This window comes from Pagrus major, chromosome 8 (genome assembly GCF_040436345.1).
Source record: "Pagrus major chromosome 8, Pma_NU_1.0".
Taxonomy (NCBI): Eukaryota; Metazoa; Chordata; class Actinopteri; order Spariformes; family Sparidae; genus Pagrus; species Pagrus major.
The window spans coordinates 1,854,452-1,867,220 of NC_133222.1; the positions used below are offsets into that span (position 1 = coordinate 1,854,452).

Sequence of the window (12,769 nt, forward strand, 5' to 3'; positions counted from 1 at the left end):
ACTGTGTCCTCCCAGTCCCAGTAGTCCCAGTAGTCCCAGTGCTCCTGTCCTCTCCTCACTCCGTATTCATGCGGACTGAATGGGCTGCGCTTGCGCAACAACCTGCCGCTGTCCAGGGCAGAATGTTAAATACCCCGGACGGGCATGATGCGTTCAGGGACACCGGGACGAACCCGCCTGCTGCTTAAGTCTGTAGCTGACGGACTCAAACGCAGCACGGTCAGTTCAGTGCTTTAACTAAAAAGCTTCCAAATACGACAACAACATTAATATTGTGTGTATTTAAATAACGTCAGATGTACTTAAAGGGGCAGTGTGTAGTTTTAGAGAATATTTACAATATTAATGAGGTAATAACACAAACACACAGTAAACTAACGATCACAGAATGAGTGTTTCATATTAAATCACTCAACAGTTTATAAAACAGTTCATGTTGTGAACATTTATGTAACTTTCACAGACGAACACGTTGAAATTCATCAGAATTAATGTTTTTCTGAAGTATTTGACCTTATTTCAGTATAAATAGTATGAATAAAGTACTTTGTGTGTGTAGTATTTAGAAGTGTATGAGTCACAGGACTTAAAGGTGCATTATGTAGTTTTACAATGAGAAGAGAAAGAGCTTCACCTTTATTCTGCCTTTGTTTTCATGAACCCACCTGAAAGGAGAACATTTGATTGATTTCATCCCTTTTCTTTACTTTTCCTTTGTCTTTCGTTATCTGGCTTTATTTCTTTTTACTTGTCGTGACTCACATTGTCTTTTTCTGTCCTTGCTTCGCGTTCTCACTCACGTTAGACTCGGCTTCCTTGTGTTTGTCTCGACTGTTTCTTCTGTGACATCGTCTTCCTGAGTTTTTAAAGAGGCACTGTGTAGTTTTACAGAAGAGATTCACACTCAGAATTTTTGAATATTTACATCATCATTGAGGTATCATTGTATTTGCTGTACTCTCTGGTGAAGGTTGGAGAACTCTTGGTTCTGGTCCACGTGGCATCAGGCCGCCTCTTCCTCCCGGTGACCTCAGGGCCTGAAAATGCTGAATGAACTGAGGATAACGAATATCTTGCACACTTTTCTTATTTGTTTCTTTCGGCGGCTGTAAACTTTCATCGTAGAGAAAAGAAAAGACAAAAAGAAAAAAGTCACTCAAAGCTGAGTCAGGATGTTTCTGGTGAAGCCAACAGAGCGACACCGAAAGAGGAAAAGCTTAAATGACACATTTCCTCAAATCAAAGGGAAATCTGGTGTCGAGTCTCTGTGTTTCTGCCAGGAGAACAAAATTAAACTGAATCCATCAGATTTTTCTCAAAAAAAACAACAGAATCTCTGCAAACAGTGGTGAGTTCACTGACCCACACAGACAAAATGCACCAACTGAATATTTTGGTACAAAATTTGTGAATACCAGAAAATGATTTCTCTTTCACGTCTGTTTAAACCGTATAAAAATATTATGTCGTAGACTTGTGTCATTATCTGTGAAAAACAACGTACAAACTGAACCACAGTGACTGAACTAGTTAAAGTTAGTAAGAAGGAGGAGACAGCTAGCTTTAGCTTAAGCTAATTTATGGACCTGTTTCCTGTATAAACACAAAACCTCAGGTTTACTCAGGATCTCATATGAATACAAAACTGCACATGTGAGCTCCTCTTCTCTCGCGGTGAAGTCCAGGACCCGACTGTGCGACGAGCTGTCTCAGTAAGTCAAACACTGATTAGTGAAGATTGTGTCAGAGATGTTAGTTGTGTCATTTTCTCTGTAATTAAACCCTCAGATGGGTTCAATGTCACAGGAGGACTCCTTTTATAATCTACTGATCATAGTTTGATTCTCTGTTTAAATAATTCACAGACTGTCCACTGAGACCTTCATCATGTTGTCTTGGATTGGAGAGGATAACCTGATGAAGGTCTAAGTACCGAAACACTGTTGTCATTAAACCTAATTGCAAGTAAAGTGGACAGTGTGCGGGAGTTTTTTTTTCTTTACTAAATGAAATAAAATAAATGTAATAACAGTTTTGTTTTTTCTCACTTGTTGTCCTCAGACTGTAAACATGTCTGCTGCCAGCTGTCTGCTGACTGAAGATCAGTTTCTGTGCTTCATCTGTCTGGATGTGTTCACTGATCCAGTCAGCACACCATGTGGACACAACTTCTGTAAAACCTGCATCACTCAACACCGGGTTATTAACGGCCCATGCCAGTGTTCCTACTGTCATGACGTTTTCAAGACAGCTCACCTGGAGCCTCATCTTGAAATTCAGCAGATGATCCAGAAGAGACGACTGAAGCTTCAGGAGATGAAGCGCTCAGTGGAGCTCAGTGAGAAAGATGCAGACAGAGAGATAGCAGCTGGTGTTCAGGTCTTCACCGCTCTGAAGGAGTCTTTTGAGAGAAGCCAGGCCGAGCTCATCAACACCATCAAAGAGAAGCAGAGAAAGACAGAGAAACAGGCTGAAGGCTTCATCAAAGAGCTGGAACAGGAAATCTCTGAACTGGAGAAGAGAAGCTCTGAGGTGGAGCAGCTCTCACAGTCTGAAGACCACCTCCACCTCCTCCAAAGCTCCCCATCACTGAACGCTGCTCCACACACCAAGGACTGGACAGGAGTCAGCGTCCGTCCACCTTCATATGAGGGGACTGTGGTGAGAGCTGTGAATCAGCTGGAGGAGACGCTCAGTAAACAGATGAAGAAGCTGTTTGAGCTGAAGAGGGTCCAGCAGAATGCAGTGGATGTGACACTCGATCCTGATACAGCACATCCCAACCTCATCCTGTCTGATGATGGAAAACAAGTTAAACTTGGTGATGTAAAGAAAAATCTCACAGACAACCCAGAGAGATTTGATACTTGTGCCTGTGTCTTAGCAAAGCAGAGTTTCTCTTCAGGAAGATTTTATTATGAGGTTCAGGTTAAAGAGAAGACTGACTGGTTTTTAGGAGTGGCCAGAGAGTCGATCAACAGGAAGGGAGAAATCACACTGACTCCTCAGGATGGTTACTGGACGATATGTTTGAGGAATGAAAATGAGTACAAAGCTCTTGCTGGCCCTTCAGTCCGTCTCTCTCTGAAGTGTCAGCCTGAGAAGGTGGGGGTGTTTGTGGATTATGAGGAGGGTCTGGTCTCCTTTTATGACGTTGATGCTGCAGCTCTTATCTACTCCTACTCCTGAGTAGAACAAACATTTTCTACAGAAAGATTCACATCATTTAATGTAATAAATGTATTTTTTCTGATGTATGCTTTGTTTGTTTTTTCAGATTATGATCAATGTGTTTTTATCCTTTTAACAGTAAATGTTTTTCTTTGATGTGTCACATTGATTTTTACTACAACTCACCAGTTTTACCACATTGATTGATATTATCTAATGTAGCCTCATTTATTCTAATAACTGCATTACCTGCCTTCAACACTGTTAAATCATCAGAAAACAATGTACTCAGATATATGAAACATTTACATGTTGAGTTTAACCTTTTTATTGTCTGATCATTGTAAATATAAGAAGAGCTGCATCCTGACAAAACATTTATAAATGAGACAAAAAAAAAATCATTTGATTTAGTTTGAAGCAAAAACCTTTTTTTTGTGTGTCTGAATCATTATTGAGTTCATCATGAGGAAGTTTCTTGTTATAACAACCTGCCAGTTAATCATGTTAATGTTGTCCTATGTGTCACGTAATTGCAAATGTGATGTGAAAACGTTAGGAACATAATATTGAGTGGATGTTGGGATTGTTGTTGGCTTGAGGAGAGACTGTAAAGAGAGTTGTAGCCTAGTGTAGTATTTTATTGCATGTTTTGGATTGACCTCTGTTGTTTAGTTGTCTGATGTTATCACATGTTAAAGACTCCAATAAAAGAAAAAATGTGAACGACATTGAGTAAAAAGTCTCCTGTTAACACAGACTGCCCTGAAAGCTTCAGTGTGTTGTATCACAATAGATCTTGTGCCAAAAGTACGTCAGTAATCAGGTCGAACCTGAAAGGCAACAAACCTCAGCTGCAGAGCAGAAAGAGGCGGAGCAACACTGGAAAAACACATCAGCTTTAAAACCACATTCATTAAATGAAACTAAACATTCGTCAGAGAAACAGCCGTCGAGACTCATCTCTCTGTTTCTCTCAAAGGAAAACTTAAGTTGACTCAGTCAGGCCTTTCTCAGCAACACAGCAGAATCTCTGACACAATCTGGTGAGTACAGCTGATAATATTAACTGAATTTCAACAACCATTAAAGGGATAGTTCGGATTTTTTGACATGAAGTTGTATGACATCCTCACCATCAGTGTCGTGCATCAGCAGTGACTTTCCCCCCACTGCGTCCTGTGAGCCGAGGTCTGTCCCGCTGTTGTTGCTGAAGAAAGTAGTTACGGCTAGTTTGCAGGGTCACGAAGATAAAGCATTTTGCTTCAAAAAACTATATCCGTTCAAAAGAGTAAAACATTTGCATCACAAAATCGTTAACAACAAAAAAGTCAGACCTCACGATCACCTGGCACTACTTTCCCTCCCTTCGTATCACTGCGCGCTTCCGCCTGTTGACACACGGCACCGCTCCGTCAGCTGTTTCATGGTGTTTACATGCTCGGATGTGCGAGAGAGCTAACGTGAGTACTAGCGAGATTATTAGACAAGAGGATATATAAAAATGGTGCGGATTTGCGATTATCCGGGTTGCAACAACAAAGATCACACCAAGTCGCCGTATATATTTCACCGCTTTCCTGTCACGGACATTGTTATTAGCAACTTTGGCTTCTTGCCATAGGCTTGAACATTGAAGGGCCAAGGGTGAAAAAGCTTTGTGTGTGTAGTGCAACACTTCAGCAAGGACGATTATGTTCCTACACGCCCAGGAAAGAGGAAGAAACATGTTTTGAAGAGCGCTGCTGTGCCACGACCCCAGGTCAGAACAACTACCTACAAGCTAAAGACGGTGCCTTTTTATATGATGACTGTTATTATTATTGTCAGCTGTTCTGTTTGTACAGGTCCAACTTCAGCTTGGACCGCTTCTCTGTCTCTCTCCTCTCTCTCTGCCCGTTCTAACTCCATTTGACGAAGCTCGGTGTTTGTGTATTCGGGTTCATAAAGAAATCCCTTTGGCTCTGTGGTAAAAGGAATGTCTTCATCACTCGTTTCGTAGTCAGACATATTTACGTTTACCATCCGCGCATGTAAACACCGTGAAACAGCTGACGGAGCGGTGCCATGTGTCAACAGGCGGAAGCGCGCAGTGATACGAAGGGAGGGAAAGTAGTGCCAGGTGATCGTGAGGTCTGACTTTTTTGTCGTTAACGATTTTGTGATGCAAATGTTTTACTCTTTTGAACGGATATAGTTTTTTGAAGCAAAACGCTTTATCTTCGTGACCCCGCAAACTAGCAGGAACTACTTTTTTCAGCAACAACAGCGGGACAGACCTCGGCTCACAGGACGCAGTGGGGGAAAGTCACTGCTGATGCACGACACTGATGGTGAGGATGTCATACAACTTCGTGTCAAAAAATCCGAACTATCCCTTTAACACAAAAGTTCAACTCTACTCCAACAGGAGGTTCTATTGTTTTTAGTATCTGGCTTCAAATGAAACTTCTGCTGAACTACAAAATCACTAAATAATTCACAATTCAGTTAATCTAGCTTGATGTTTTTATGACTAATCAAGAATTAAATAATTTGTGTTTTGCTTTATTTCACTTTAATTTCCTCCTCAGACTGTAAACATGTCTGCTGCCAGCTGTCTGCTGACTGAAGATCAGTTTCTGTGCTCCATCTGTCTGGATGTGTTCACTGATCCAGTCAGCACACCATGTGGACACAACTTCTGTAAAACCTGCATCACTGAACACTGGAGTGTTAACTTCCCGTACAAGTGTCCCAACTGTAAAGAGGTTTTCAACACCAGACCTGAGCTGCGGGTCAATACTTTCATCTCTGAGATGGCTGCTCAGTTCAGACAGTCAGCTCAACAGAAAGCCAGCAGCAGCAGCTCAGAGCAACAAGTTTCCAAACCAGGAGAAGTTCCCTGTGACGACTGCACTGGAACCAAACTGAAGGCCCTGAAGTCCTGCCTGGTGTGTCTGGCCTCCTACTGTGAGACTCACCTGGAGCCTCATCTGACAAAGTCAAGCCTGAAAAGACATCAGCTGATCGACCCTGTGGAGAACCTGGAAGACAGGATGTGTACGAAGCACGATAAACTGCTGGAGCTGTTCTGTAAGACCGACCAGATGTGTGTCTGCATGCTCTGCACTGTTTTAGACCACAAGACACATGATGTTGTTCCTCTGAAAGAAGAATATGAAGGAAAGAAGGCCGAGCTGGGGAAGACAGACGCTGAAATTCAGCAGATGATCCAGAAGAGACGACTGAAGATTCAGGAGATGAAGCGCTCAGTGGAGCTCAGTGAGAAAGATGCAGACAGAGAGATAGCAGCTGGTGTTCAGGTCTTCACCGCTCTGAAGGAGTCTGTTGAGAGAAGCCAGGCCGAGCTCATCGACACCATCAAAGAGAAGCAGAGAGAGACAGAGAAACAGGCTGAAGGCTTCATCAAAGAGCTGGAACAGGAAATCTCTGAGCTGGAGAAGAGAAGCTCTGAGGTGGAGCAGCTCTCACAGTCTGAAGACCACCTCCACCTCCTCCAAAGCTTCCCATCACTGAACGCTGCTCCACCCACCAAGGACTGGACAGGAGTCAGCGTCCGTCCACCTTCATATGAGGGGACTGTGGTGAGAGCTGTGAATCAGCTGGAGGAGACGCTCAGTAAACAGATGAAGAAGGTCGAGCTGAAGAGGGTCCAGCAGTATGCAGTGGATGTGACACTCGATCCTGATACAGCAAATCCCCACCTCATCCTGTCTGATGATGGAAAACAAGTTTATGATAGTGATGTAAAGAAGAAACTCCCAGACAACCCAGAGAGATTTGATGAATGTCCCTGTGTCTTAGCAAAGCAGAGTTTCTCTTCAGGAAGATTTTATTATGAGGTTCAGGTTAAAGAGAAGACTCACTGGGCTTTAGGAGTGGCCAGAGAGTCAATCAGCAGGAAGGGACAAATCAATCCGACTCCTCAGGATGGTTCCTGGACGATAGGTTTGAGGAATAAAAATGAGTACTATGCTCTTGCTGGCCCTTCAGTCCGTCTCTCTCTGAAGTGTCAGCCTGAGAAGGTGGGGGTGTTTGTGGATTATGAGGAGGGTCTGGTCTCCTTTTATGACGTTGATGCTGCAGCTCTTATCTACTCCTTTACTGGCTGCTGCTTCACTCAGAAGATCTACCCATACTTCAGTCCATTTCTTAACGATGGTGGTGAAAACTCTGCCCCTCTGATCATCTCTCCTGTCAATCACACTGAGTAGAACAAACATTTGATTTTCTACAGAAAGATTCACATCATTTAATGTAATAAATGTATTTTTTCTGATGCTGATGCTTTGTTTGTTTTTTCAGGTTGTGATCCATGTGTTTTTATCCTTTTTAAACATAAATGATTTTCTTTGATGTTTCACATTGATATTTACTACAACAATGCACCAGCACTTATTCATATTATCTAATGTAGCCTAATTTATTCTAATAACTGCATTACCTGCCTTCATCACTGTTAAATCATCAGAAAACAATGTACTCAGATATATGAAGCATTTGTGTGTTGAGTTTAACCTTTTTATTGTCTGATCATTGTAAATATAAGAAGAGCTGCATCCTGACAAAACATTTATGAATGAGACAAAAGTAATTTGACTTAGTTTTCCTTATGAATAAAATAGAAAAAAACATTTTATTGTGTCTGATTCATTATTTAGTTTGTTATTGATATCAACAGCTGATGTTTCTAATGACGACCAAATCATGTGATTAAAAACACCATCTGCTGTAAACTTTCACTGCAGAGAAGAGAAGAGAGAAAAAGTAAAAACTCATCTCGTTGCAAAGCTGTCAAGGTGTTTCCCAATGAGTCACTCAAACACTGAGAGGAGGAGCAACACTGAAAGTAGAAAAAGCTGCGTCACGTTTCCTGAATCGAAAGTGAAAGTTAGAGTAACAGCAGAGCTGCAGTCCAGACGAGTCTGTTTCTGTGCGAAGACAACTTCAACTGGATCCATCAGAGTTTTCTCTACTACACAGCAGAACCTCTGCAAACCCTGGTGAGTACACTGACCTACACAGACTGAACGCACTCACTGAATATTTGGTGGAAATGTTGTCAACACCAGAATCTGACTTCTCTTTCATACGGAGGCGTTTTGCTGCCACACAAGACCAAACACACACTGGATTAAAGCAGCCGAGCACAGCTAGTGACAGTCCTGTCTTTCTACATGGAGTTTGATAGTGATCAATAATCAATAAAGATGATGACAATAACTCTGTTTGACTGTATATGAGCAAAAGGCTCTGTTTAACTGGAGGAGGAGGAGGAGGAGGAGGAGCAGGAGGAGCAGGAGGAGGAGGAGCAGGAGCGCTGCGGTGCGTCTCTGTGTGCGTAATGTGGATCTCTGTCCTCTGACCGGACAGGACATACAGACTATCATCGTGGTTAATTGCGGATGGGGTGTGGCTGGGAGAAATAATCCATCTTTAATGAGGAACATATTAATAACATGACCTGCAGACATCCTCCAGCAGCAGAAACATGAAGTGTCTCCACCTTAAGAGAGACGATGCGCGCGTTGGAGACAGTTTAACTTCATTGATTATGTAACTCACCATCACTGCTGCTTCCTCTGGAGAGGATCCTCTGTACTGTCCTGTTTATAACTACAGATTTAGTTTTGCTGCTTAAATGAGCCATGATGTTTGCTACAGTGACATTACTACATGCTTGGAAAGGAAACCTTTAAATGACTGAAAGCAGCTTCTCTAATCATTAAAACTCAGTGTACACGCGTTGTGAACCTGCCTATGAAGGTGCATCTCACTATATGAATACTGAGCCTCTATATAGCAGGTAAAACACTGACATCTACTTTAGATCAAGGACCCATCTTGTTACTGCAAACTCTTCCTGCTGCTCTGAGATGCTCCAGCAAAGCAGCTGATCTCAGATCATCTTGAGACCGTTGGTCTCAAACTGGCACCGACACTTCAGCTGCAGAACGATGTGAACTGATGCTGGAGGATGTCTGCAGGTTATATTATTAATATGTTCCTCGTTAAAGATGGATTATTTCTATTAATCACGATGATTGTCTGTATGTCCTGTTCATATACAGTCAAACAGACTTGTTGTCATCATCTTTATTGATCACTGATCACTGTCAAACTCCATGTAGAACGACAGGACTGTCAGTAGCTGTGCTGGGCTGCTTGTATCCACGGTGCCTCCAGCTGATCAATGAGAAATGACGCTGACTCCAGAGGGAGGACTGATTCTTTCCTCTGTACAGCCTTGTGTATTTAAAATCCTCCTCACTGTGCACATACTGAACACAACGTCCTCCACTGAGCTCAATAACAGCACAATGTCGCCCTGTCTCAACCCAAACATGAGGTAGAACTTAATCAGATCATGTAAATGAGATGTAATAACAATATAAATGATCATGTTATCATGTGAAACTCTCGTGTGGCAGCAACACTCCTCTGTACTTTAACATCTGTTACATCATATAATAATATAATGCATAATGTGTGTCATTTTGGATTAAATAAGAACATGAACAAGGAGCTGAAAACCAAACCACAGTGACTGAACTGCAGCTGATTCAGGTTGTTTCTTACCTGTCATTAAAAACAAAATCAGTGTCGATCCTCCAACGTAGTCGTTGAGTTCTTTGTAACACTGTACACATAGAAGGCAGAAGCTGAGCTCATCCTGCTAGAAGCTAACTAGCTTAGCTTAGACACCATTTTGAGTGTCCAATGTCCAGACGGGAGCATCTGGTTTCAGGTGACTTTGTTTTATTGCCCATAAACACATAAAATTGATGTTTTACAACTTTTTTTAACTGCTACAAACTTTGGGAAGCAGCCTTGAACTTCACACGTTATCTCAGCCTCAGTGTTTCTGTGGTTACTGCTGTCTGCCTTTGTAATGCAGTACAGCTGATCATATTTACTGTGTTTCAGCTACTGATAATAACACAAAACCTGAGCTCTACACTCAGACAGGAAGTTCCTCTCAGGGTACTTTTTTTCTGTCGTGGGGGCTGTGGAAAGAAATAGTTTGAGTCTCCTGAAGTATATCACGGTCAAACATAATAAATGTGTTAATTTTAATAATAAGTTGGTTTTCATTTGATGCAGTTACATTGATATTAACGTCCACATCAACATCTCCAGCTCCTCCTGCTTCTCTATCTCCTACATAGTTTGTGTCCTTAACTTTTCTTATTAAATCTCTTTTTCATGTTTGAGCCTCCTTCACTCGCAGCACAGTCCATGACCTGACTGTGTAACGAGCTGTCTTAGTTAATCAGACACCGAATACGTGACGATTCTGACTAAATTCATCGACAACCACAGCTCATATTAGAGCTGTGTCATTTTCTCTGTATTCTGGCCCTCAGTTAGGTGTAATATATTTCCCACCAAGCATAGTTTGAATTTATTAAACAATCACAAAATGTAATTACAATTTTGTTTTTTCTCACTTGTTGTCCTCAGACTGTAAACATGTCTGCTGCCAGCTGTCTGCTGACTGAAGATCAGTTTCTGTGCTCCATCTGTCTGGATGTGTTCACTGATCCAGTCAGCACACCATGTGGACACAACTTCTGTAAAACCTGCATCACTGAACACTGGGATAAAAATGACAAGTGTCAGTGTCCCAACTGTAAAGAGGTTTTCAACACCAGACCTGAGCTGAAGGTCAATACTTTCATCTCTGAGATGGCTGCTCAGTTCAGACAGTCAGCTCAACAGAAAGCCAGCAGCAGCAGCTCAGAGCAACAAGTTTCCAAACCAGGAGAAGTTCCCTGTGACGACTGCACTGGAACCAAACTGAAGGCCCTGAAGTCCTGCCTGGTGTGTCTGGCCTCCTACTGTGAGACTCACCTGGAGCCTCATCTGACAAAGTCAGGCCGGAAAAGACATCAGCTGATCGACCCTGTGGAGAACCTGGAAGACAGGATGTGTACGAAGCACGATAAACTGCTGGAGCTGTTCTGTAAGACCGACCAGATGTGTGTCTGCATGCTCTGCACTGTTTTAGACCACAAGACACATGAGTTTGTTCCTCTGAAAGAAGGATATGAAGGAAAGAAGGTCGAGCTGGGGAAGACAGACGCTGAAATTCAGCAGATGATCCAGAAGAGACGACTGAAGCTTCAGGAGATGAAGCGCTCAGTGGAGCTCAGTGAGAAAGATGCAGACAGAGAGATAGCAGCTGGTGTTCAGGTCTTCACCGCTCTGAAGGAGTCTGTTGAGAGAAGCCAGGCCGAGCTCATCGACACCATCAAAGAGAAGCAGAGAGAGACAGAGAAACAGGCTGAAGGCTTCATCAAAGAGCTGGAACAGGAAATCTCTGAGCTGGAGAAGAGAAGCTCTGAGGTGGAGCAGCTCTCACAGTCTGAAGACCACCTCCACCTCCTCCAAAGCTCCCCATCACTGAACGCTGCTCCACCCACCAAGGACTGGACAGGAGTCAGCGTCCGTCCACCTTCATATGAGGGGACTGTGGTGAGAGCTGTGAATCAGCTGGAGGAGACGCTCAGTAAACAGATGAAGAAGGTCGAGCTGAAGAGGGTCCAGCAGTATGCAGTGGATGTGACACTCGATCCTGATACAGCACATCCCAACCTCATCCTGTCTGATGATGGGAAACAAGTTAACTGTGGTGATGTAACGAAGAATCTTCCAGATAACCCAGAGAGATTTGATACTTGTCCCTGTGTCTTAGCAAAGCAGAGTTTCTCTTCAGGAAGATTTTATTTTGAGGTTCAGGTTAAAGAGAAGACTGAGTGGGATTTAGGAGTGGCCAGAGAGTCGATCAACAGGAAGGGAGAAATCACACCGACTCCTCAGAATGGTTACTGGACGATATGTTTGAGGAATAAAAATGAGTACAAAGCTCTTGCTCTCCCTCCAGTCCGTCTCTCTCTGAAGTGTCAGCCTGAGAAGGTGGGGGTGTTTGTGGATTATGAGGAGGGTCTGGTCTCCTTTTATGACGTTGATGCTGCAGCTCTTATCTACTCCTTTACTGGCTGCTGCTTCACTCAGAAACTCTACCCACTCTTCTGTCCATGTTTTAATGATGGTGGTAAAAACTCTGCCCCTCTGATCATCTCTCCTGTCAATCACACTGAGTAGAACAAACATTTGATTTTCTACAGAAAGATTCACATCATTTAATGTAATAAATGTATTTTTTCTGACGTATGCTTTGTTTGTTTTTTTCAGATTATGATCAATGTGTTTTTATCATTTTTACAGTAAATGTTTTTCCTTGATGTGTCACATTGATATTTAGCACAACAACACAGTTTTACCACACTGATTGATATTATCTAATGTAGTCTCATTTATTGTAATAACTGCATTACCTGCCTTCAACACTGTTAAATCATCAGAAAACAATGTACTCAGAAATATGAAACATTTACATGTTGAGTTTAACCTTTTTATTGTCTGATCATTGTAAATATAAGAAGAGCTGCATCCTGACAAAACATTTATGAATGAGACAAAAGTAATTTGATTTTGTTTTTCTTTATGAATAAAATAGAAAAAAACATTTTATTGTGTCTGATTCATTATTTAGTTTGTTATTGATATCAACAGCTGATGTTTCTAATGA

General features: G+C 42.2%; 2 protein-coding genes across 2 annotated transcripts; both read left to right on the forward strand.

Annotated features, from left to right (window-relative positions):
• Positions 1 to 5,729: 5,729 nt before the first annotated feature.
• On the forward strand, positions 5,730 to 7,761 carry LOC141000521 (zinc finger protein RFP-like). The gene has a single exon (XM_073471228.1). It carries the CDS (start codon positions 5,754 to 5,756, stop codon positions 7,386 to 7,388), a length of 1,635 nt encoding a protein of 544 aa, XP_073327329.1. The 5' UTR covers positions 5,730 to 5,753; the 3' UTR covers positions 7,389 to 7,761.
• Positions 7,762 to 8,096: 335 nt separating this feature from the next.
• On the forward strand, positions 8,097 to 12,709 carry LOC141001043 (E3 ubiquitin-protein ligase TRIM21-like). The gene is made up of 2 exons (XM_073471976.1): positions 8,097 to 8,177; positions 10,639 to 12,709. Exon 2 carries the CDS (start codon positions 10,648 to 10,650, stop codon positions 12,280 to 12,282), a length of 1,635 nt encoding a protein of 544 aa, XP_073328077.1. The 5' UTR covers positions 8,097 to 8,177; positions 10,639 to 10,647; the 3' UTR covers positions 12,283 to 12,709.
• Positions 12,710 to 12,769: the final 60 nt, after the last annotated feature.